This window comes from Amblyraja radiata, chromosome 8 (genome assembly GCF_010909765.2).
Source record: "Amblyraja radiata isolate CabotCenter1 chromosome 8, sAmbRad1.1.pri, whole genome shotgun sequence".
In the NCBI taxonomy this organism is placed as follows: Eukaryota; Metazoa; Chordata; class Chondrichthyes; order Rajiformes; family Rajidae; genus Amblyraja; species Amblyraja radiata.
In genome coordinates, this window is record NC_045963.1 from 31,872,191 (window position 1) to 31,896,390 (window position 24,200).

Below are 24,200 nucleotides of genomic sequence, written 5' to 3' on the forward strand. Positions count from 1 at the left end.
CTGACCAGGTTTTGTTGTGGGTGCATGCTTGGTAGGAAGTGAAAAACACTGGGATTCTGCAAGCACAGAAGCTCTACATTCTGCAAGACTTTTGGGAGATTGGAGTAAAGGAGTAAACCATATTAATTGCATCTTTATATTCTGTATGTTACCACTGGCAAAATCATTTTCACAAATTATTAAGGTCAACCTTGATTTAAGCAGTAAATCTACCTTCTTTTTGATGGCATTAGTGTTTCCACAAAGTGTGAGCAAGCCTGTGTATGTCAGTGTTTCCTCCACTGTAAGATAACTGAGTAAATTGTCACTCTGAAAAACAAATAGAGTTCATTAAAAAGTGAATAATTTACAAAAATACTTGGTCTTTCGTGCACTTAATAAAATATTTTACATAAATATTTCTGCGTTTCCCTGCAGTTGGAAAGTGAGGGAGGTTGGGAGATGGAAAAGAGGTAAGGAAAATCCTTTTTTTGGAAAAGAGATGGAAATCAAGGTACAGTTCAATAGTTGCAGCTTTTGCCCAAATGCAAATTTTGCAATGTGATATTGTGCACTAACCTGAACTATTGGTATTGATTTATTATTAACAGTGAAACAGTGAAAAACTGCTATCCAGTGAACTCATACCGTATAATCAAACCATACACTACAGGTAGGGCAAAGATGAAAGTGAACAGAGTGCAGCTGATACAGCCACAGAGAAAATGCAGTTTAAAAAAAGTGCAAGGCCACAATCAGGTTGAGTGAGAGATGGGACAGCACCCTTCGATTTGAGAGGTTCATTCAATAGCGATAAGAACGGGGAAGAAGAAAGGAAGAGGTGGAGACAGTGGGCTGAGGGAGAGCTGAGAAGGGGAGGAGAAAGTAGGGACTACCTGAAATTAGAGAAGTTAATGTTCATACCGCTAGGGTGTAAACTGCCCAAGCGAAATATGAGGTGCTGCTCCTCCAATTTACGGTGGTCTCACTCTGGCCATGGAGGAGGCCGGGGACAGAAAGGTCGGATTCGGAATGGGAGGGGGAGTTGAAGTGCTGAGCCACCGGGAGATCAGGTTGGTTAGTGCGAACCGAGCGGAGGTGTTGGGCAAAGCGATCGCCAAGCCTACGTTTGGTCTCACCGATGTAGAGCAGCTGACATCTAGAGCAGCGGATGCCATAGATGAGGTTGAAGGAGGTGCAGGTGAACCTCTGCCACACCTGGAAAGACTGCTTGAATGGAGTCAAGGGGGGAGGTAAAGCGACAAACGTAGCATTTCCTGCGGTTGCAAAGGAAAGTGCCGGGTGAGGGGGTGGTTTAGGTGGGAAGGGACGAATTGACCAGGCAGTTACGGAGGGAGCGGTCTCTGCGGAAAGCATACAGGGTTGGAGATGGGAAGATGTGGCAAGTGGTGGGATCACGTTGGAGGTGGCGAAAATGTTGGAGGATTATTTGTTGTGTGTGACGGCTGGTAGGGTTAAAGGTGAGGACAAGGGGGACTCTGCCCTTGTTACGAGTGGGGGGGATGGGGAGTGAGAGTAGAGTCACGGGGTATAGAAGAGACCCTGGCAAGAGCCTCATCTATAGTAGAAGAGGGGAACCCCCGTTCCCTGAAGAATGAGGACATCTCCGATGCCCTGGTGTGGAACACCTCAACCTGGGTGCAGATGCGGCGTAGACGGAGGAATTGGGAGAAGGGGATGGAGTCCTTGCAGGAAGCAGGGTGAGAAGAAGTGTAGTCCAGATAGCCATGGGAGTCAGTGGGTTTATAGTGGATGTCAGTCAGTAGTCTATCACCTTCTATGGAGCTAGTGAGGTCAAGAAATGGTGGAGAAATGTCGGAAATGGTCCAGATGTATTTGAGTGCCGGATGGAAGTTAGTGGTGAAATGGATGAGGTCAGTGAGTTGTGTGTGGATGCAGGAAGTAGCACCAATGCAGTCGTCGATGTAGCGGAGGTAGAGTTCGGGGATAGGGCCACGGTACGCCTCGAACAAGGATTGTTCGACGTACCCTACAAAGAGGCAGGCATAGCTAGGGCCCATACATGTGCCCATAGCTACGCCTTGTATTTGGAGGAAATGGGAGGAGTCAAACGAAAAGTTATTAAGGGTAAGGACCAGCTAGATTCGACACCCAGGGAAAATGGTCGCTCAGCATCTCCTCTGAAAATGTGGTATATGTAAAATATATGTGACATGTTTTAAAGAGAGCACGTCTCATTTTTCTCCATCTTAAAGAATATACGTAGATTCCTCACAGACTAGCTTCTGATTCCACAAATCAATGTAATTATATATTTCTGAGCAAGTACATTGTTTCTTCACTGGTTATGGAGATGAAACTTGTACAGCACAATATTACAACAGAATCCACATTGTCACACAGATATTGATTAATATATGTACTGCACTATCATTACCTGTAGGACATAGGCAAAACAGTTGTGAAAATCTTCCTTTTTAAGTTTGCAGCCATTCACATATACATCACCAATTAGATTTGATGATCCACATAATCTTCCTGCAATTGCATCCAACAATGTCGTCTTTCCGGACCCTAAAACATATGAATATGGTCTTTTCAAACAAAACAAAAAAAGAAAACATGTGCTTCTATGTGCTTTTTACATTATATTGTCTGTCAATCTGGCAAGATAGTCTGGTGGACCATCAGATCAAATAGGTTTAATTCAAGTTCTCGATCAATGTTGAGGTGGTGGATCCTAACAAGATAATATGCCAGCATCTCTGCGTTGGGTAAAATGGGGGCAAAGATCAAAAACTCTACTATTTAAGATGGCCAAACTGCATTCAAAAATTTTGAGATGAGCTTAATTCAGTTTAAATGATTTTGCATATGCCAATTGTAATAATTTAGACGCAGCATGGTAATTGAGCATTAATCTTAATTATTTTTACAATGGAAGATTTCTGTTATAAGCTATTGCTTGTACTCATGAATCTGCCACCAGTTCCTGATCTCCACGATATTGCCTGGGAAGATGGCAGCCAGAATCATGGCATTCCTTAAAGAAATAGATTAAGTTGGGGGAGAAGATTGAACACAAGAAGGATTGTCCACTAATCCACAAATAAAATGGCACAGTCAGCAAACCAGACTCGTTTAAGGTGTAGAGAACTCAAGAGAAGGGATAACATATGAGGCAAATGTCAATAAAAAGCACTGTTTATTAGAATAACAAACAAGAGATACAAAATGATATTTTTTCCAACCTCCAAACATTAATTACCGGAATTTCCTAAAATTCCCATTAGTTGTCCACTTTCCACATAAAACGAGACATTTTTCAGGATATGCTTTGTCCACTTCTTAAGATACGATTGTACGTCCCACCAAGGACCAACTCTCTCACTGCAAGAACACATTAAAAAAAAAGCAATAGACTGTGGTAGTGGTAGAATCTGAGAGATGTATATAAACATGGAGTGAAAATGGGACAAATGTCAATGCCTTTTCAAGAGTTGCCGCAGGCTCAGTGGGCCAAAGGGTCTCTTTCTGTATCGTTTGACTCTTCAATCTTTAAATGGATTAGGTAGGGAGTACCAGTGTAGTTTCAATCAGTAAGTATTGAGTCATCCAGCACAGAAAAAGCCCCTTCGCCCCATCTAGTCCATGCTGATCAAAAATCCAAACTAGTCCCTTATTCTTCTAAACCTTTCCTATCCAAGTAACTACCAAAATGTATTTTAAATGTTGTTATATAGCTGCCTCGGCTATTTCTTCTGGCTGCTCATTCCATATACCCATCACCCTCTGCATGATAAAGTTGCCCCTCAGGTTCCTATTACATATCATTCCCATCTGGCTGATCAGAGATTAATCAATTATTTGTGATAGTTTGTGAACTTTTCAGAGGACATTTTTCAGTTTGCCCTTAGCACCAGCATCCTAAATCGGGCATGTGTATGTAGCTGCAAAGTAAATCTTTCATTTCTGTGTTCATCATAATCAACATTCTCTATTGTATCAATCAATTACCCAATTTCCTAAACATCAAGCCTCACCTAGCCTCACAAAGATCAGAATTTTTTTTTTAAATAAATAATTTATATACAAATTTATTTATTAAAGTGATCGTGTAATTAATGCAAATTTTGGTTGAATTTTCCAACATGGGATTGTTGAGACAGTATTTTCAGTAAGGTACTATTTCTGTACAACCTGGATTGTTACATGGTAATTCACTGATTTCTATTACTCCAAATATTTCACGCTATAAAGGCAATTATTCTTATCCTAGCTGAAATATCAGTTTAGTTAAATTGAGAGATACAGCATGTAAACAGGCCCTTTAGTGCCACTGACTCCTCACTGACCATTGATCACCCAGTTACAATAGTTCTATGTTAACCCACTTACTCATCCACTTCCTACACACTTGGGGGCAATCTACAGAGGCCATTCAACCTACAAACCCATACATCTTTGGGATGTGGAGGAAACGACTTGGTCACAGGGAGAACATGTAAACCCACACGGTCAAAGGGAGAATGTGTAAAATTCACACAGACAGCACCCGAGGTCAGAATCACACCCGGGTCTCTGGTGCTGAGGCAGTAGCCCGACCAGCTGTATCACTGTGCCACCTCAAATGTGCATTATATTTATACAGAGATCAATAAGGGAGCCAGAACATGCTGAAAATCAAGAACAATATCAGAAAATATTTCTGGGAAGGGAGCAGTTTTGTAAACAAGTATCTGCAGTTCCTTGTTTCTATGTTTAAAGAGTCCGCAGCAAAAAAGACCCAGGTAACTTCAAGAGAGCATTGGAAATAGAATCTGGTGAGTTTGGAGGAAACTTTGGAAATAAAACCAGGTAATTATCAAGGGTGTGTTGCAGGGCCCTGGTGCATTGGAAGGGAGCACAGCAAGCAGCTTGAGGTCAGTTAGGTACTGAGCCATCAAGATTTCTGAATAGTTGGATTATGGATTGTTGAGTTTTACTGTGATGTGATCTATCAACATTTTCCAAGTTCAAATGATTCAACAGAATTTGCACTATACATTCAGTGAGCAGATCAGGCAGCATCTGTGGAGAGAGAAAGAGAGTTAATACAAAGGGTCCAAGACTATTCACCAGAACTGTAGAGTAATAGACCCGAAACATGAACTCGAATTCTTGCTCCATAAATGCTGAGAATTTCCAGCATTCTCCGATCTTATTGCATCCTAGCATCAACTGGTAGTTTTTAGTTTAGTTTAGAGATGCAGCGCGGAAACAGGCCTTTCAGCCCACTGAATCCACGCTGACCAGTGATCTCCCCGCACACTAATACTATCCTACACACACTAATCACGGGTGGCGCCGCGTGCAGCAGCCTCGCCAGCAGTTGTCTGTCCTTTCACCCTTTTTGTTAATTTTAGTCTGTCTAAAAGTATGTTTCTGGAGGCCTTTTAGTCGTTTTTTATGTGGGGGGTGGGGGGGAAAGGGGAAACAGTTGTCTCAGTCACTTCCTGGTGCATTCTCTGAGCATCATCTTCGCCCCCCCCCCCCCCCCCCCCTTGCGGCCTACCATCTGGATTGGTGCAGCCTTTCCTGCCGGAGACCGGCCAGAGCTTCAGCAGCGGCGCAGCACTGAATTCCATCGTGGAGTGGGACGATGCCTTACTGGGGATCGCCCTGTGGAGCTCCGGAGTGTTGGGGCTGCTGTTTAACACCGTAGAGCTGTGGTTTGCGGAGCTTCCAGACGCCGGTGGCGCTGACTCTAACATCGCGGAGTCCTGGTGACCTCTTGCCGGGTCTCCGGTAGGAAGTGGCCGATTCGGAAAATCCAAGCTGCTGAGAGTGTTCTCCGTTCCGAAACCGGAGCTCCAATCACGCCGGCGAGAGGGCCTGAAACATCGGGCCGTCCGTAGCGGAGGTCTCAAAGGCCCCGACCACGGGTGAACAAGAGGAAGAGGACTGAACTTTATTGCCTTCCCTCACAGTGGGAAACGTTGATTCTGCTTTGTGGGGATGTTTATGTTTAATTCTATCGTGTATTGTGTTCTTTTTATTCGTATGGCTGTATGGTAATTCAAATCTCACTGTACCAATTGATGCATGTGATAATAAATGTCTCGAACTCTTGAATTCTAGGGACAATTTTTCAATTTTTACCGAGGCCAATTAACCTACAAACCTGCACGTCTTGAGAGTGTAGGAGGAAACCGGAGCACCCGGAGAAAACCCATGCGGGTCACGGGGAGAACGTACAAACTCCGTACAGCCAGCATCCATAGTCAGGATCGAACCCGGGTCTCTGGCGCTGTAAGGCAGCAACTCTACCCGGGTTGTGCCACCGTCCTACCCTAAGCATTTTCTTTTGCAATGCATTCTGTTTCAGTGTTGGTGCAGCAGCAGGAGATTTCAAGGCTGTTTGATTGATTGATTGATAGAATTTATTGCCACACAACCAGGGTCGGTGGAATTTTGGGTTGTGTGGCACTAAATTGCCACCAAGCCTGGCTCTGACGTACAGCGGGGAAGGGTAACTTCAAGCAGAGCTATTGTGCTAGGAGACTTGTTAGTTAGGGGTGTAGACACAAGATTCCGTGGCAGCAATCGAGACTCCAGGATGATCCCTGGTGCCAGGGTCCAGGAAGTCTCGCAGCAACTACATGACATTCTCAAAGCGGAGGGTGAACAACCAGCGGTTGTTGTGCATGTTGGCACAAATGACACAGGGAGCAAAAAGGATGAGAAAAAGGATGTAAAATGATTATAGGGAGTTAGACAAAATGTAAAAAGCAGTACCCTCAGATTACTCCCAGTGCCATGTTTACTAAAGAAAGAGAACATCTTGGATGTCCTAGAATGGAAATCTTCATCTTGGGAACAGATGTGGCAGAGACAGAGGAATTGAGGGAAGGGGATAGCATATTTGCAAGAGGCAGGGCGGAAGGAAGTGTAGTATAGACGTTGGGATGTTATGTTACAGTTATACAAGAGGTTGGTGAGGCCACATTTGGAGTAATGCGTTCAATTTTGGTTCCTATAGGAAAGATGTTGTTCAGGGAAGATTTACAAAGATGTTGCCAGGACATAGAAACATAGAAAAATAGGTGCAGGAGTAGGCCATCCGACCCTTCAATGGGATCATGGCTGATCATCTAAAATTAGTATCCTGTTCCTGCTTTTTCCCCATATCCCTTGATTCCTTTAGCCCCAAGAGCTAAATCTAGCACTCTCTTGAAGGGTCAGAGGTATATGGAGAGGTTGGACAGGCTTGATCTTTATTCCTTGGAGTATAGGAGAGTGATAGGTGATCTTAAGGAGGTGTATAAAATCATGAGGGTAATAGATAGGATAAATGCATAGTCCTTTACTCAGAGTAGGGGGAATCAAGACCAGAGGGCATAGGTTTAACGTGAGAGGGGAAAGGTTTAATAGGAACCTGAAGGGCAACTTTTTCCACACATATATGGAACAAGCTGCCAAAGGAGGTGGTTGAGGCAGGCAATATAACAACATTTAAACGACGATTACATGGAAATTCTGTGAAGATACTTTTTGTGATTATCTGATCTGCAGTTATTTATTTACATTTAGACCATGCCACTTCCAAAAGTTAAGCGGTGAATGGGTTGGAGTGTGTTTACCTGACGGTGTAGTTGAGTTGGTTGACACAAATTGTGCAATCCGCTTCTGTTTTTCCCGGAGAGTCTGGCTTTCGCGAGGGAGGATCAGTGCACACAATGTTCGGGAGAGGTTCGTTCCCTGGCGAGAGTCCTCCGCCCGTTACTTCCAAACAGCTCATAATCCGAAAACAGAGAATGACCTGAATTACAGGCAGTGTTTAAACATCAATTTAAACGAAGTGCCAGCAAGAGATTATTCCGCCGCTTTTCTCCTCCGCCTCTCACCACCCCCATGTGTACGGCAGCTGCCTGCAGCCGGTGTGTCCACCTTGGAGCCGCGGAACTGGGCGGGTCCCGTGTATCGACCCTTGGAGCCCGGGGCTCGAGCAATGAGGGTTCGATGGATTGGCATCCCTTCAGACCCTCACCTCCCCCAGGTATATTCTACCACCATAATATTCCATTCAGCTAACAAAATAAAACAGAATTGAGCTAACAGTTATAAAATAGAACTTCGCAGAAACATCTTTTTTGGAGCCATTACAGTGTTATGGTTAACGAGTGTAATGTGAATAGCCCCGCTGTCTTAGAAGCCATTGCTCACACAACGAAAGAAAACCCACCCGTCCGTCTCCGCACCGTTGCAGATGAGTTATTTATGTATTAAAAAAAACAAAATGCTGCTGGAACTCAGTGGGTCAGTCAGCATCTGTGGAGGGAATGGTTTGGTGACGTTTCGAGCTGGGACCCTTCCTCAGACTGGTTTACCAGCATCTGCAGTTCCTTTTTATTACATTTTATTAGCTATTTATTTATCTCTTTACGGGGCAGAGTTCATGTTTACTAACTAAGCTCCACATAATCCAATCGTCCCTCGAGCAGCATGGAGACAGCCCAGCGCAGTGTAAGTCCTGGGGAGATGGGTCTCAGCGCTGAAACCAATGAAACTGCGGACACTGTGCGTGTCTGCAGAACGTGATTTTTCGACGACACCATATTAAATGTATTTTTATTCTGCATGCAATATAACTACTTGATTTCAATGATAGTGCTTTTTTTCCCCGTTGTGTTTTTGCATTAGACTGGCCATCTGCAAGATCAGATGTTCTGTACGTTGGAGGAAGAAAGCAGTCTTTACTTCACCTACAGCGGCAAACCCAACCTTATCCAAGTGCGGGACCTCAGTTATGAGGCGAGTAACATTTCTTGTTCGAATAGATCTGGAGGCAAACACCATCGTTCTTTAGCAAGTTACTTAAAACTGCTCTACGTCAAACAAATGAGAAAGAACCATCTTGATATCAATGTTTCTGTCTTCGAGAGACTGTTGGGGCCATTAAATGTAATAATGGACAAAATGATTTCAGCTCTGCACCGATGCATTTGAGCTGTGTTGGAGACACAGATGCTGGAATCTTGAGTTAAAAAATAAAGTACTGGAGGAACTCGGTCTGAAGGAGGGCTCGGACCCGAAACGTCGTCTGTCCGTCCCCTCCACTGATGTAGCCTGGCCCACATCGAATTCCTCCAACACTTTGTGTTTTACCCGTGTTACTAGATAGTTAGTTACTAGATAGATAGTTACCCGTAAGACTGCACGCCTACATCAATAAGAAGGCATCAATAACCAAAAGCATCAATAACAGAATAAGCTAGGTCCTAACCAAATACTAGCAGAACGTTATGAAAACACTGAATGCAGTGGATTTCTGAAGAGAGAAATATATGGTTAATAATTCAGGCCAATTATCTTTTATTTGGATGAGGAAGTGCCCTGTGTTGAAAGTTCTGTCAGATCTGATGCGAGTTCATTGACCTGAAGTAACCTTGTCTCTCTCTCCAGGGTTGTTGCCTAACCTGCTGGGCATCTACAGCATTTTTTTAAATTCAGATTTGCAGCATGTGGCATACTTTACTCATGCAGAGTCATACCTCACAGAAACAGGCCCTTCGGCCCAACTTGCCCATGCCAACCAAGAAGCCCCATCTGTACTGGTCTCACCTACCTGCGTTTGGCCCATATCCCTCTAAGCCTGTCTGTGGATTCATCTGACTTTAGTCAGTTTCTGGAAAATAAAATAATTGAGGGAGTCAACAATTTTTATTAAAAGTTTTGTTGAACATTATTAATAAAGAACTGTATTTCAAGACTGAAGATGGGGAATCGTTTCAGCAAGTGGGAACTGCAGATTCCCATGGGAAAACATGTATTAAAACCGTTTAGCAGGAGTTAGTGACATGGGAACTTTAAATGAGAGATATGAAAGGCAAAGAAAAAATCCGTTTTCAGAGGCAGGTATATTTTTTAGGAAACAATTGTGAATTAAAACAGCCATTAAAACGTCTAAAATATTTTATTTGCTTTAAAAGTTTCTGAGACTAAGTTTTTAAAAGTGTTAATTTCAATGTTATTAACTGCTGCATGGCTTTACCAAATTCATTATGAGCTAATATCTCTTCACAAATGGGTTTTGATTAGTGAAGCAATGTAGAATGGACACCAGCATTGGTTTTCAATCAAACTGATTTGGCTGTTTGTGAACTCTTTACAACTTTATATAATTTGAGTTGCTACGTTGATACCGACCATCATCCTTTGGAAATAATTTCCCATAAATGTATTTCTTGCTTTTTCAGGTTTCAGAGAAAAATGTATTGATTTTTGTTTCTCTTCTTAGAAATGCTGTGGAAATTTTAAATGGATTGTATTTATTGCTAAATAGCATTTTAGTGCATTATTTCAGCAGTGAAATATTTAACAGAGCCCATTGTTAACAGGGACATTGACTTCTAAATTTGCTCCCTCTCCTGGAGAGAGCAGGGATAACCCTCCCTTGGTATTCACCTTCCACCCCACCAGCCTCTGCATTCAAGAGATCATTCTTGGCAATTTCCACCAGCTCAATGAGATTCCACCAACAGACGTATCCTCATTGCCCCTCACTCCCTTATAACTGTTCAAAGGGACAGTTCCTTTTTTTGATTCTCTGGACCACTCCCCTTCTTATGGCACATCCCATTGCAACTGCAGGAGATGTGATACCTTTCCTTCACCTCTTCCCTTCTCATCTTACCTAGACCCAAACAATCTTCTTGGTGAAGTGGCAGTTCATTTCCAATCTTTTGTACTTAATGGGGAATGAGGAGCCAGAGGAGGTAGTTGAGGAAGGTACTGCAACAGTGTTTAAAATAAATTTGGATAGGTACATGGATTGGAAAGGTTTAGAGGGATGTTGACCAAGCATAGGCAGAAGGGACCAGTGTAGATGGAGCATCTGGTCGGCATGGGCAAGTTGAGCCGAATGTCCTGTTTCCATGCTGTACTGTATGACTCGTTTTCAGATTTCTAACATTTCAAATATGTAAAATTATTTGATCAAATTTATTAATCACACTTCAAATACGTCACATGGAACATAGGCCGTAGCACTTGTGGTTGAATAATATTTTCACAGCTGACAAAAGCGTTTAAATTGTTCTGCGATATTTAAATTACTGGGAACAAGACTGAAAACAAATCAAAATTAAATGGAAAATATCAAAACTAAGTTCAAACATATTAGATGGGTATTTATTGTTGCTTCATTTCAAAGATATTTTACAGACAAGTATAGTATGAAATAAGTAGAGTCTGGTTCTGTATATCAGCATCTGCAGTTCCTTGTGTATAGAGAATGAAATAAATTAACAATTAATTTAACTTCTTATTTATTTAAAATTGTTTTCCTTGCCTCGACCAGAAAATGTTTGTGAATTCAAAGATATAGTGGGTACTCTAAATATTACGTCAGCTGCTCAAACTTCCAGCAAGGAAAAGGGGTAGTGCAGAGAAACCTATTATCCTCTTATCTGTGAGGAATTACATCTCAGGAGAAGTGACATTTATCTTCTCCCACTTAAATCCACAAGAAAGTGCCCCGGATTTCTATTTTTAAGCACAAATATAAAATACTATATTACAGGTCAGCCTATTATTGAGTAGTGACATTGAGAAATGGCCACATCAGTGAAAAATCATAGTTTGCTGGGATTGATTTCAAATAATTTTCCAACCATTACTGAACATAAAAGTACTTGTTTTTGCATAAATTTACAATGATGTTGACTCCAGTTTTCCCTACTGCCATCTCCTTACACAATTGTAAAACATAATCTTTAGGTCCAAAGAATTTTGCAAACAGTTAAGTTGTATTATAGCAGGTTAAATTTATTTCATAAACAACTATTATAACATCAAAAAAAGATCAAAGATATAACCTGGTAATTTAAACCTATTGATTTAATCTATTTTAAAACAGAATATCATGACCCACATCATTTTAATATTTCATGGATATCTTAAATTAAGATCTCTACAGTCGAAAAACATTATTTCTAGCTTGTATATGCAGATCTTTTAAAGGACAGTGTAAATCAAATTGTGTTAAACTGAGTTATTTTGCCAGTCCAATTCAAGAAAACTTGATTCAAACCATTGCTGCTAAAATCAATTCTTTATTCTGACAGCGCTGGATAATTCTTTAAACCTTCCAACACAGAGTTAGAAACTCTGGAGTAGGTCGAAAGAACTACCGACTTTGGTATAAATGTAACACATTATATACATAATAGACAAGGATGGTACAAAAGGAGTAGCAAACTATTAACCAATCATTATGGTTTACCATACATTTAACTTATTTGCATTAACCAATCAACATAATCCTTTCCATTGATTGACAACACGTATAGTCACATGATTTTCCCTTTTCCGGACCCTTTACAACCTTCTTCCCCTCTGTGGTTTCTTCAACCTCTTTGTTCAAAATCATTTTATTTCAATAAAGTAAAACCACAGATATAAAACTAATTCTCAGAGAACACTTCTCAGAATATACACATCATATAGCAATCACACAACACGTACACACAAAACATATTTTCACTTTTGGAAAAGAAAGTTATTTCTAAAACTTCAGATCTAAACAAAGTCTAATACTCACAATCCTAATTAAACACAATACTTCACAAATAATTTCCTTACAACTACATAGTTAAAATACAGTTACATATGGATTACAAAGATTAAATATGAGTTTTGCCCCATTCTTACAAAGTGGTAAAGACTTAAGTTATTTCTAATCACACAATTCCCAACTCCAGACACATAAAGGTCATTAATTGTCACACTTGATTGCTTCTTCCCAAGCTCGGGTCTAATTTCATTCTGTATTACAACCTCCCCCTTCTATCTCTGGAGGAAAGGAATGTAAGGCCTCTTCACTAAAAGCATTCCACACAACAAATGAAAGATTATCAAAATAGAGTTACTTTCTCAGTTTTCTATAATCATAAGAAACCCTTTTGTAAAGGTCACACAACCATCACCCATGCCTTATCACTTATCTCAACATAAATACATTTAAACAGCACAAACCAAATCACAAATCTAGTATCTAGCCTTGGTGCCTACAATCCAATATAGACAACCATAAATCCCCTTCATGACACAGCCGAGCTTGAAGATGTGTCACAAAAGAAGAGGAATTGTGCCCATGTAAACACCAACCTAAACCAAATAAACCTCTGACAGCATGATTATTGCTTCAAAGCAATAAATAAAGATATGCCTATTCAGATCAACATTTCCATGTTATGATAAGCCATCTGTTCTCCTGTGTGTGTTCTTTGTTCTTTATTTCTTTGTGGGCTATGTATCCAAGTCCTTCTCTTGCAACTTAACATAAGTTCCTTAAGAACTTATCATCTGAGAAATGTTATTGTATAATATTTCCTCAATTGAACAGTAGGATATTCTGTTTTTTCCTTTTCTGAGGAAACCACCTGTTGGTGTAGTTCTACATTGCCATCACCTTACACTTTTTTTTAATAGAGATTTCAGAGATACAACACAGAAACAGGCCCTTCAATCACCCCATACACTTAATACACTAGGGCCAATTTACAATCACTAGTATGCACTAGGGCCAATTTACAATTTTTACTGATGCCAATTAACCTACAAACTTATGTTTGTCTTTGGAGTGTGAGAGGAAGCAGGATAAAACCCACACAGTCTCAGGGACCTGTGGTCAGGTCTCTGGTGCTGTAATACGGCAGCTCTACCGTTACGCCACAGTGCTGCCTGTGACTTCTCCCCGTTGTTCATGGATGATCCCAGGCAATCATTTTTTGCAAACGTTTGGCGAGCTCCTGAGCTTTGGTCCTCTTTGAGAAAAGGAAATATTCTGTCAAATCTAGTCCGGCCTGATCCAGTATCAAATGAACCCATTTGGCTTTTTTTACTCTATTTTAGTCAAGGCACAGAGAAGGCAATTTCCCTACCCAAGATCAGCTAAATTGGAACACATATAAGGCATACTCATCAGTCTGACTCAAGAGTCACAGCCTGTGGTAATTGAGCCATTACTGGAGTCTGATATGCTTTCAAATAAACGGTGCTGTGTGGAAATCATATTTTAAGATAGCAAATTAATTTTCTCTTCTTGGCTACCAAATGCAGGTGAATATCGCAGCACAGATTCCCTGGTATGAAAAACTGGCAGAATTACAAATGCCATGGGACTGGAACTCAAGTTCACATGGACAAATAATAGCATTGAAAAATCTAAACCTTATGGTCAGAAGTGGGCAGATGTTGGCTATTATAGGGAGTTCTGGTAAGATTCATACAAATGTCTTTTTGTAGTAAATTTTCAAATTGTGTTATATAAATGCATGTATTCGTTCATTTGTGAATGGAAGACAATGTTGTGGGCATGTTGAATCTGCGAAGAGGAAGATCACAGAGCCAACTTGCAAAGCAATTGCATTCTCCCCACATTCCCATCATCTGTGCCAGATTGTCCACTCACACTCACACACTCGGGGCAACTTACAGTCGCCAGTTAATATACCAACCCAAGATAGACACAAAATACTGGAGTAACTCAGCGGGACAGGCAGCATCTCTGGAGAGGAGGAATTGGTGATGTTTCGGGTCGAGACATCTTCGCTGTAAATCAGCATCTGCAGTTCCTTCCTACACAATCTACCAACCTACTTGTCTTTAGGATGTGTGAGGATGTACCTTTAGAAAGGAGATGAGGAGAAATTTATTTAGCCAGAGGGGGGGGGTGAATCTGTGGAATTCATTGCCACAGCCTGCTGTGGAGGCTAAGTCTTTGGATATTTTTAAAGCAGAGATTGACAGATTCTTCATTGGTACGGGTAACAATGGTTACAGAGGAAAGGCAGGAGAATGGAGTTGAGAGGGAAAGATAGATCAGCGACGATTGAATGGTGTAGACTCTATGAGCCCAATGGCATAATTCTGCCGCTATGATGTACGAACTTATGAAGCTGGAGTTTCAGGGGAATTTCGAGCAGTCACAGGAAGAACGTGCAAATTCCACACTGCATTCAGGATTGAACCCAGGTCACTGGATCTGTGAGGTACCAACTATAATTATCTATTCTACTTTGCCAGTCAATGTACTGTTGTAAATTAGTAAGTAGTTCAAGTTCAAGTGAGTTTATTGTCATGTGTCCCGGATAGGACAATGAAATTCTTGCTTTGCTTCAGCACACAGAACATAGTAGGCATTTACTACAAGTAAGTAAGTAAGTAAGTAAGTAAGTAAGTTTATTGGCCAAGTTTATTGCTCCGCCCACAAGTAACAACATTACATACAGTTACGAATGACTCAGAAAACACTAAACATTAATAATAATAAAACATTAATGATAAAACACCATTGATCAAGCATGTGAACCAACAAAATACCAGATCAAAGGGAGGCTACAGATTTTTGGCTGTTGAGTAGTGCAACTACTCGTGGATAAAAACTGTTTTTATGTCTGGCTGCGGCAGCTTTGACAATTCGGAGTTGCCTTCCGGAGGGAAGTGATTCAAAGAGTTTGTGGCCAGGGTGAGAGGGGTCAGATATGATCTTTTCCACTCGCTTCCTGGCCCTTGCAGTGTACAGTTCATCAATGGAGGGAAGGTTGCAGCCAATAACCTTCTCTGCTGATCGGACGATTCGCTGCAGCCTCGCATAGGTCCCCTGGCGGTCTAGGTGCTGTAAGATGAAGTGCAGGCCCAGGTTGACTGCATCATCCACAGATCTATTGGCCCGATATGCAAACTGCAGAGGGTTCAGCAGCAAGTTTGTGATATTTTTCAGCTTGGCCAGCACAAGCTTTTCGAGTGTCTTCATGACTACAGAGGTCAGTGCGAAAGGCCTGTAGTCATTAAGACAAGTAATGCTTGCCTTTTTGGGTACAAGGACAATAGTGGAGACTTTGAAGCAGGCAGGGACAGTACATGTTTGCAGAGACTGGTTAAAAATGTCTGTATAGACCGGTGCCAGCTGTTTGGCACAGAGCTTAAGAGTAGAGGGGGAAACATTGTCAGGTCCTGGAGTTTTCCGGCTCTTTTGTCCTCTGAAAAGCCTCCCACCTCCTCTATTTTTATTGTTGATATTGGATAAGTTATGTTGTGCAGCACAGAGGGTGTGGGTGATTGGGTGTGAAGTGGTGATTGGAGGGGGGGTGGGTGTAGAAGAGCCCAGTCTTTGCAGAATGAGGTCAGGCTGTGAGTGGGTGTGAAGTGCTGGTTGGGGTGGGAAATGGTTCAGTCTTTTCATACTGGAGTCTTGCCTAAAGTAGGTGTGAAGTGGTGAATGGGAAGGAGAGGGTGCAGGGTCCATTCTTGTAGACTGAGGTCTGGCTGTGTTGTTTGGGGAGGGGGTACCAGGGTTACGTTTCTGATTTTCAAACCTGCAGTAAAACTCATTCAGGTTGTTGGTCAGCTGACGATTGTCCAAAGAGCGGGGGGCTTTCCTCTTGTAGCTGGTGATTTCTTGTAAGCCCTTCCAAACTGAAGAAGAGTCACTAGCTGAGAACTTGCTCCTCAACTTCTCAGAGTACCTTTCCTTGGCAGCTCTGATTCCTCTTCTCAGCTTGTACTTGGCCTACCTGTAGAGGTCTGCATCCCCGCTCCTGTATGCCTCCTCTTTAGACAGTCGGAGCTGTCTGAGTTCTGCAATGAACCAGGGCCTGTTGTTGTTGAACCAGGTCCGGGTACTAGTTGGAATCCAACTGTCTTCGCAAAAGCTGACATATGATGATACAGTGTCCGTATACTCATCGAGGCTTGTGGTTGCTTCCCTGAACACATTGCTTGAGTCATTAGAAAATATACAACTGTATTGTGCAACATATTTTTTTAAAATGCATCAATTTAGTTAGTTTAGTTTTATTGTCATGTGTACAGTGAAAGGGTTTTTGTTGCGTGCTAACCAGTCAGTGGAAAGACAATATATGATTACAATCAAGTCATTCACAGGGTACAGATACAGGATAAAGGGAATAACATTTAGTGCAAGATAAAGTCTAGTAAAGTCTGATTAAAGATAGTCCAAGGGTCACCAACGAAGTAGATAGTAGATCAGGACTGCATTAAAAGAATATATTAAAAAAGTGCCAAACCGGCATCACCATAGTCCTGGGTAAGCAAGATTATCAGTATTTTACTGTACACATTTTCTACACCATTAAAGTAACACGAATGAAGATGTTTTCCCCCTCTCTGGGCATGAACAGAAAATAATATTCTTTCTGTATTCATGACAGAGCTCAATTAATATCATGCAGATAGAATCGGAAACCGTCGCCTCTGCCTGCTAGACAAGGGCAAATGGAACAAGGACAATTGGGTGAGAGGGCAGGAAAACTAGTAGATGCAATGTGGGAGGCAGGTGAATGGAATGGATTTTCGACATGTAGCAAAGTAACTGATGTAACTATAAAGTGGTTAGTGCTACTGAAGAGGAGTATTTTTTTTGGGTATAAGCATTTGATTGACGCACAATTGGGTTTGGCTAATGAATGGTTTCCAACATTGACCTCATTTAACAACTAAAAAATGGTAATTTGGTTCTGTCAGTTTTGTAAATTGGATTATTTCCAGACAAATGTTTTAGGCACATTTAAACCACAAATAGCTCAGTTGTTCATTAGACAATGTCCCAATTTGCTCAGCTTAAGAACATCAATTTCAAGCATCTTCTAATGTTAATATATTGACACAATATACCTGCCATGTTTGATCCTCAACCAGCCATTTCATGTAGATGGCGACGCAATACCATCATCACTTCCCTTAACTTTCAATATATGGTAGTTATTCAAGGCAAAATGGTTCAATGGTTCCTCTATTATCACGTGTACCAAGGTACAGTGAGATTTTTTTCTGCATACAGATCAGTAAGATTATTGTCATACATAAGTACAATCCCGGTTAAGCATATAATGCATCAAAACAGCCCATTGAGTCTCTCTGCAATAGTCACCAGATTTATACAATTGTTACAATATTATTTTGTAACAGTGCTATTGTCGCATAAAACTGTTGGATTAGTATCATACAAGATTTGGAAATTAATTAAATGGATTCATAACATAAGTTAAACAATATTTTTGTGTAATTTATGGATGTGTCTACGGCTCTTTGTGGATCAACAGGATGTGGGAAGACATCTTTACTTGACATCATCACTTGCAGAGATGCAGGAGGGAAAATCAAATCTGGTAAAATATTGATCAATGGAACACCAGTCAACAGGCAACTGGTTAAAAAGTGCATTGCCCATGTACGACAGGATGACCGATTATTACCCAACCTCACTGTAAGAGAAACATTTACATTTGTTGCAAAGTTACGTCTTCCAAGAGACTTTTCTGAAGAACAGAGAAACGAAAGGGTAAGGTTCATAGAAATTTCAAGAAATGAGACGAGTTAGTCCTCCGTCTGGGATTAATGATTTTTTGTCACTGCAATGTAAAATTAATTTCACTGCTCTGTCCCATCGTTCTGCACCTTCTGCCGATAGACAGTTTAAAAAAATTTTTCCATAAGACACAAGAGCAGAATTAGGCCATTTAGCCATCAAGTCTACTCTGCCATTTGATCATGGCTGATCTATTTTTTCCCGCTCATCCCCATTCTCCAGCCTTCTCCCCATAATCTTTTGACACACTTACTAATCACGAACCTATCAATTTCCGCTTTAAAAATATCCAATGACTTGGCCTCCACAGCCGTCTGTGGCAATAAATTCTACAGATTCACTGCTGGCTAAAGAAATTCCTCTTCATCTCCATTCTAAAGGTATGTCCTTTTATTCTGAGGCTGTGCCCTCTAGTTCTAGACTCTCGTATTACTGGAAACATACTTCCCACATCCATTCTATCTTGGCCTTTCATTTTTCAGTAAGTTTTAATGGAATCCCCAAAATCCTCATTCTTTATTACATTCCAACAAATAACAGTGCACTGTGTGGAAATAAGAGATGTGAAGTCATGAAGATCTTGGGTTCATCTGTGTAGTGTCAGTTAATTTTCTACTTTATTCTTTCTGCTAGGAAGAGGTTAAATATCAACTAGGATTCCTACTCCATGTTCCATTGGTGATGAAGAAAAAGTAGACAGAGGATCCCGATATTATGGCAAGACCCCTTAACAACATTGACATACAGAGGGATACAGGGGTACCCATGAGTTTAAAGAAACATGGGGAACAGGAGTATCCATGAGTTTAAAGGGACATGAGGAATAGGGGAATCCATGAGTTTAAAGAAGTCAGAACAGAGGGACCAGGTGCTGAACCATGAGGAAGATGGCACCTGAAACGTGATGACTCTTATGTACTGACTCAGTGTGGTCCATTATCTCACACTCTTGTACTTTGGATGATTGTGCCTAATGTATGGTAGGATTGTCACTGCAAAAAAATAATTTCACTGTACTTAGGTACACGTGACAATAAAACAGCAGATTACCAGAGTTTTATTATAATTATTTTGACTTTCTCTTTGAATTAAAATCAGGCAGTAATAAGCTAAGTAACAATAGAGCAGCAGATAGCTAGTAAAGTCATTTTCTATGTTTTTCAGATAGAGGATGTTATAGCGGAACTGCGACTGAGACAATGTGCAAACACTAAAGTCGGGAATAACTTCACACGAGGGGTCTCTGGAGGGGAGCGACGTCGAGTGAGCATTGGAGTTCAGCTTCTGTGGAATCCTGGTAACATTATCCTTTTGTTCATGTCACATTATTTTCTCCAGAAATCCTAGGGTTTGTCACCTGAAGCCATGGCTGCCATCGAGCTTAAACTTTTTATGTTGGAAAAGTGCTCATTGACAATCGGTAGGAGTTTGGTGACTAAATTTTACTTCTTCTTGTTCATAACATCCAACCTACATTCACACTTCTCTTTGCTCAAGTTTGACAAAATTCTGACTCACCTACAAAAGCCTGTCTGATATTCCATTGTGGACCAGTCACTAATATATAGGAAATTTACTAGGTTCACCCATAGAAATTCATAGAGTCATACAGCATGGAAATAAACCTTTCAACCCAACTTGCCTATGCCGCCCAAGATGGCCCATCTACACTAGTCCTACCTGCCTGTGTTTGGCCCATATCCTTCTAAACCTTTCCTATGCTTTGTAAACAGGCTATACGAGTTCCACAAATAAATTAGCCACAAATTAATATCCTCATGGATACATAATGATGCCCAATTTCAAAATCTTTGGCTTGCCTAGTGCTTCATTACTTTCTTCCAGGATATCTGTTAAATCAACAACCGCAAGTTACAGTGTGCGAGTGGCATAAATCTACAATTTCCTTGGTCTCAAAGTCATTTTCAGTTGTTAGTTACTTTTCAATCTTTGGACATTGCTTCCTTTTCTAATTATTCTGCAAAGAGTTAAAAAAGTCATGACTGCTTTTGCAATCTAATTTATTTCTGTGTATCAATCTCAAACTGAAGATTGGGTATTCTGTTCTGACTTTCAGTCTCAGTCATTCACCTTCTCCAAGGGTTGTATTTCCTCGGTTGTGTCTTCTCTTTCTTTCCCTCCCTGATATCCACCAAAGAAAGATTCCACAATGTATTCATTCAAAGATGTACTCCATGGGTTCAGAAAAAGAGAATGAATTAGTTGTATTTAATACATCTTGGTCTCTTGTAATTTAACCGTTATGCCCTTTCGATGTCACTCCATTTCTGCTCTACAATTGCTACCATAGATGTTTGAGGTTTCATAAATAATGTCAAGTTATTTAGTTTCAAACCTGGTTTAATGACTATCGACGATGCAACGTAACAGATATGGCCGCAGTCACCAAAACCACTGTTACCACCCGCACCTCGCCCAGTTACCCGCATGCACAGGATAACTTCCTCCAGGTACGGCATCTGCAATAGCACAACATAGACTGTGAACACAGTGACTGATCTACATCCCCTTTCCTTAAGGGGCTGTCCCACTTGGGCGACCTAATTGGCGACTTTAGAAGAGTTTGAAAAAATGACATGTTGAAGACCTCCTTTGACTATGTTGAAGACCAGCTTCAACTAGCTACGACTAACTTCGAGAAAATTGAACACCAAATAGTGGAGAGTGAAGACGACCTTCTTTGATCTCCTTCGACCTCCCTTCGACTATGATGAAGACTATCTACGACTGCCTTCGACCACCTTTGACTACCCTCGATTACCTACAACTAACATGCCGACCTACTACGACCTAATACGACTAAACCTACGAATAAAAAAAGTATCGATTTTTTCCCTTTTTTTACTCCCGGGCATTTTTTAACATATTGAAAAAAACGCCGCAACCTAGCTGAGGCCTCTAGTACACGGAGACCACTCTCAGGCATGAAGGAAAGTTACGAAGACCTCCTATGACCTCGTGTCGACCATGCTGTGAGTATGAGTTGAGGGCAAACTCGCCAGAACTCATGGATTAGGTCGCTCAAGTGGGACAGGCCCTTTAGCTCCTGTTCCATATAATGATAAAATATCTTGTTAAGTAATAAATATAGCAGGACTTACAAAATGTAGCAAAATGACCAAAATCCAACAGATACATTCAGTTGCTATAGCCAAACAAGTATACACACTGTGAAACACAAAATTAAGGTCACAGCAGTAGTAAACACATTTAACATATTGACTTGAACACCTGATTGTCAGCTTTCAGCACACTATATATTAACCTGAACCATGTGTCTGTACAGTGCATTCAGAAAGTTACCAGACCCCTTCACTTTTTCCACATTTTGTTTCGTATTTGCCTTATTTGAAAATTGTTTAAATTCATTTTTTTTATCATCAATCTACACACAATACCCCATAATAAAAACACGAAAATAGGTGTTTAGAAATTTTTGCAAAGTAATTAAAAATAAATAACTGAAATATCACATTTACATAAATATTCAGACTCTTTACTGAGTACTTTGTTGAGGCTCCGTTGGCAGCTATTATAGCCTCAAGTCTTCTTGGTTATGACGCTACAAGCTTGGCACACCTGTATTTGGGTAATTTCTCACATTCTTCTCTGCAGATCGTCTCAGAGAACATATGTGGACAGGTAAGCATGTTTAAATCTCATCGTAGAACCCTTTAGGAATAATTTGTGATAAATATGTAACAATAGAACTAACTAACTAACTAATCACAAATAAGGCAAATGACACTAAAGTTCTTCTCTGCAGATCCTCTCAAGTTCTGTCAGGTTGGATGGGGAGCGTCGACGCACAGCTATTTTCAGGTCCCTCCAGAGATGTTCGATCAGGTTCAAGTCTGGGTTCTGGCTGGGCCACTCAAGGACATTCACAGACTTGTCACGAAGCCACTCCTACGTTGTTTTGGCTGTGTGCTCAGGGTCATTGTCCTGTTGGAAGGTGAACCTCTGCTCCAGTCTGAGGTCCAGAATGCTCTGGAGCAGGTTTTCATCAAGGATCTCTCTGTACTTTGCTACATTCATCTTTCCCTCGATCCTGACTAGTCTCCCAGTTCCTGCCACTGAAAAACATCCCCACAGCATGATGCTGCCATCACCATGCTTCACCGTAGGTATGGTATTGGCCAGGTGATGAGTGGTGCCTGGTTTCCTCCAGACGTGATGCTTGGCATTCAGGCCAAAGAGTTCAATCTTGGTTTCATCAGACCAGAGAATCTTGTTTCTCATGTCTTTTGGCAAACTCCAAGTGGGCTGTCATGTGCCTTTTACTGAAGAGTGGCTTCCCTGGCCACCCTACCAGAAAGGCCTGATTGGTGGAGTGCTGCAGATATAGTTGTCCTTCTGGAATGTTCTCCCATATCCTCAGAGGAACTCTAAAGCTCTGTCAGAGTGACCATCGGGTTCTCGGTCACCTCCCTAACCAAGGCCCTTCTCCCCCGATTGCTCAGTTTGGCCGGGCGGCCAGCTCTATGAAGAGTCCTGGTGGTTCCAAAGTTCTTCCATTTAAGAATGACAGAGGCCACTGTGCTCTTCGGGACCTGCAATGCTGCAGAAATTGTTTTATACCCTTCCCCACATCTGTGTCTCGACACAATCCTGTCTCAGAAGTCTACGCACAATTCCTTCATCTTCATGGCTTGGTTTTTGCTCTGACATGCACTGTCAACTGTGGGACCTTATATAGACAGGTGTGCGCCTTTCCAAATCTTATCCAATCAATTTAATTTATCACTGGTGGACTCCAATCAAATTATAGAACCATCTCAAGGATAATCAATGGAAACAGGATGAACCTAAGCTCAATTTTGAGCATCATAGCAAAGGGTCGGAATACTTATGTAAATGTGATATTTCAGTTATTTCTTTTTAAGTACTTTGTAAAAATTTCTAAACACCTGTTTTCGTTTCTTCATTCTGGGGTATTGTGTGTAGATTGATGATAAAATAATGAATTTAAACCATTTTAAAATAAGGCTGTAAAGTAACAAAATGCGGAAAAAGTGGTCTGAATACTTTCTGAACGCACTGTATAGTTAGCTGACAAGTGAATTCAGTCGCTGTATTTCGGATTTGGCTTACTGACACGATCTGAGCGTGTTCTGTACAGACTTTCAGTGGTGTTCAAAGACAGCTTAGCTACAGGCACCTGAACCTGGAGCTGCTCATGGTCCATTATTTCTTGTCTGTCTCTTGTGAGAGTGTTATAGTCTTTTGACCCAAGTCCAGTATCCTGGTGATTAGTGTCACTTGGATTTAGCTGTGTTGGGGCAGGCTCGACTACAGGCAAAATGTATCTGCGATTCGTTCTGTACAGCTTTCCTTCTGAGTGAATAACCTGTGGTCGGTTGTAACCTTGTGTGGTCTGTAACCTGACAACCTTTCCTTCCATCAAAGGCTGAAGCGGTCGGCTTGATTTGTCATAGCACACTTTTTGTGACAGTCTTTTATTTAGAAGTTGGGCTTTTACCTCCTGAGTCTTATGCATATGTGGCTCAAGCAGCTTCCTTGAGACTGGGAGTAGTACGTGTTTGCCTTGTCATTAGTCTTTGTGCTTGAGATCCAAGCTTTGTGTCATGTGGCATGTTTCTGAGATTGAGGAGGATTAGAAAAACATCAGTTCCGTCTCTGTGAGACTTCTCCATGAATTGTTTAGCGTTGCGGACAGCTCTTTCAGCTAGCCCATTAGATTGGGGATACTCTGGGCTGCTGGTAACATGAGTGAAGTCCCACTGTGTAACAAAGTCTTTAAAGCGCTGGCTTGTGAACTGTCTGGCATTGTCTCATATGAGGGTGTGATGCTCCATGAACTGAAAAGTGTCTCTTAAGTTTT

General features: G+C 41.2%; 2 protein-coding genes across 2 annotated transcripts in view; one reads left to right on the forward strand and one right to left on the reverse strand.

Annotated features, from left to right (window-relative positions):
- The window catches only part of abcg5 (ATP binding cassette subfamily G member 5), a 30,213-nt gene extending 22,422 nt beyond the window's left edge, over positions 1 to 7,791 (reverse strand). Inside the window, exons 1-4 of the mRNA XM_033025509.1 lie at positions 7,584 to 7,791; positions 3,230 to 3,351; positions 2,399 to 2,535; positions 214 to 309 (exon numbers count right to left, since the gene is read on the reverse strand). Coding sequence (XP_032881400.1) covers positions 214 to 309; positions 2,399 to 2,535; positions 3,230 to 3,351; positions 7,584 to 7,741 — 513 coding nt within the window. The 5' untranslated portion in view covers positions 7,742 to 7,791. The remainder of the gene's footprint in view (positions 1 to 213; positions 310 to 2,398; positions 2,536 to 3,229; positions 3,352 to 7,583) is intronic.
- Positions 7,792 to 8,429: 638 nt separating this feature from the next.
- The window catches only part of abcg8 (ATP binding cassette subfamily G member 8), a 37,033-nt gene continuing 21,262 nt past the window's right edge, over positions 8,430 to 24,200 (forward strand). The window contains exons 1-5 of the mRNA XM_033025520.1: positions 8,430 to 8,466; positions 8,644 to 8,754; positions 14,065 to 14,221; positions 18,069 to 18,307; positions 19,499 to 19,631. Coding sequence (XP_032881411.1) covers positions 8,446 to 8,466; positions 8,644 to 8,754; positions 14,065 to 14,221; positions 18,069 to 18,307; positions 19,499 to 19,631 — 661 coding nt within the window. The 5' untranslated portion in view covers positions 8,430 to 8,445. The remainder of the gene's footprint in view (positions 8,467 to 8,643; positions 8,755 to 14,064; positions 14,222 to 18,068; positions 18,308 to 19,498; positions 19,632 to 24,200) is intronic.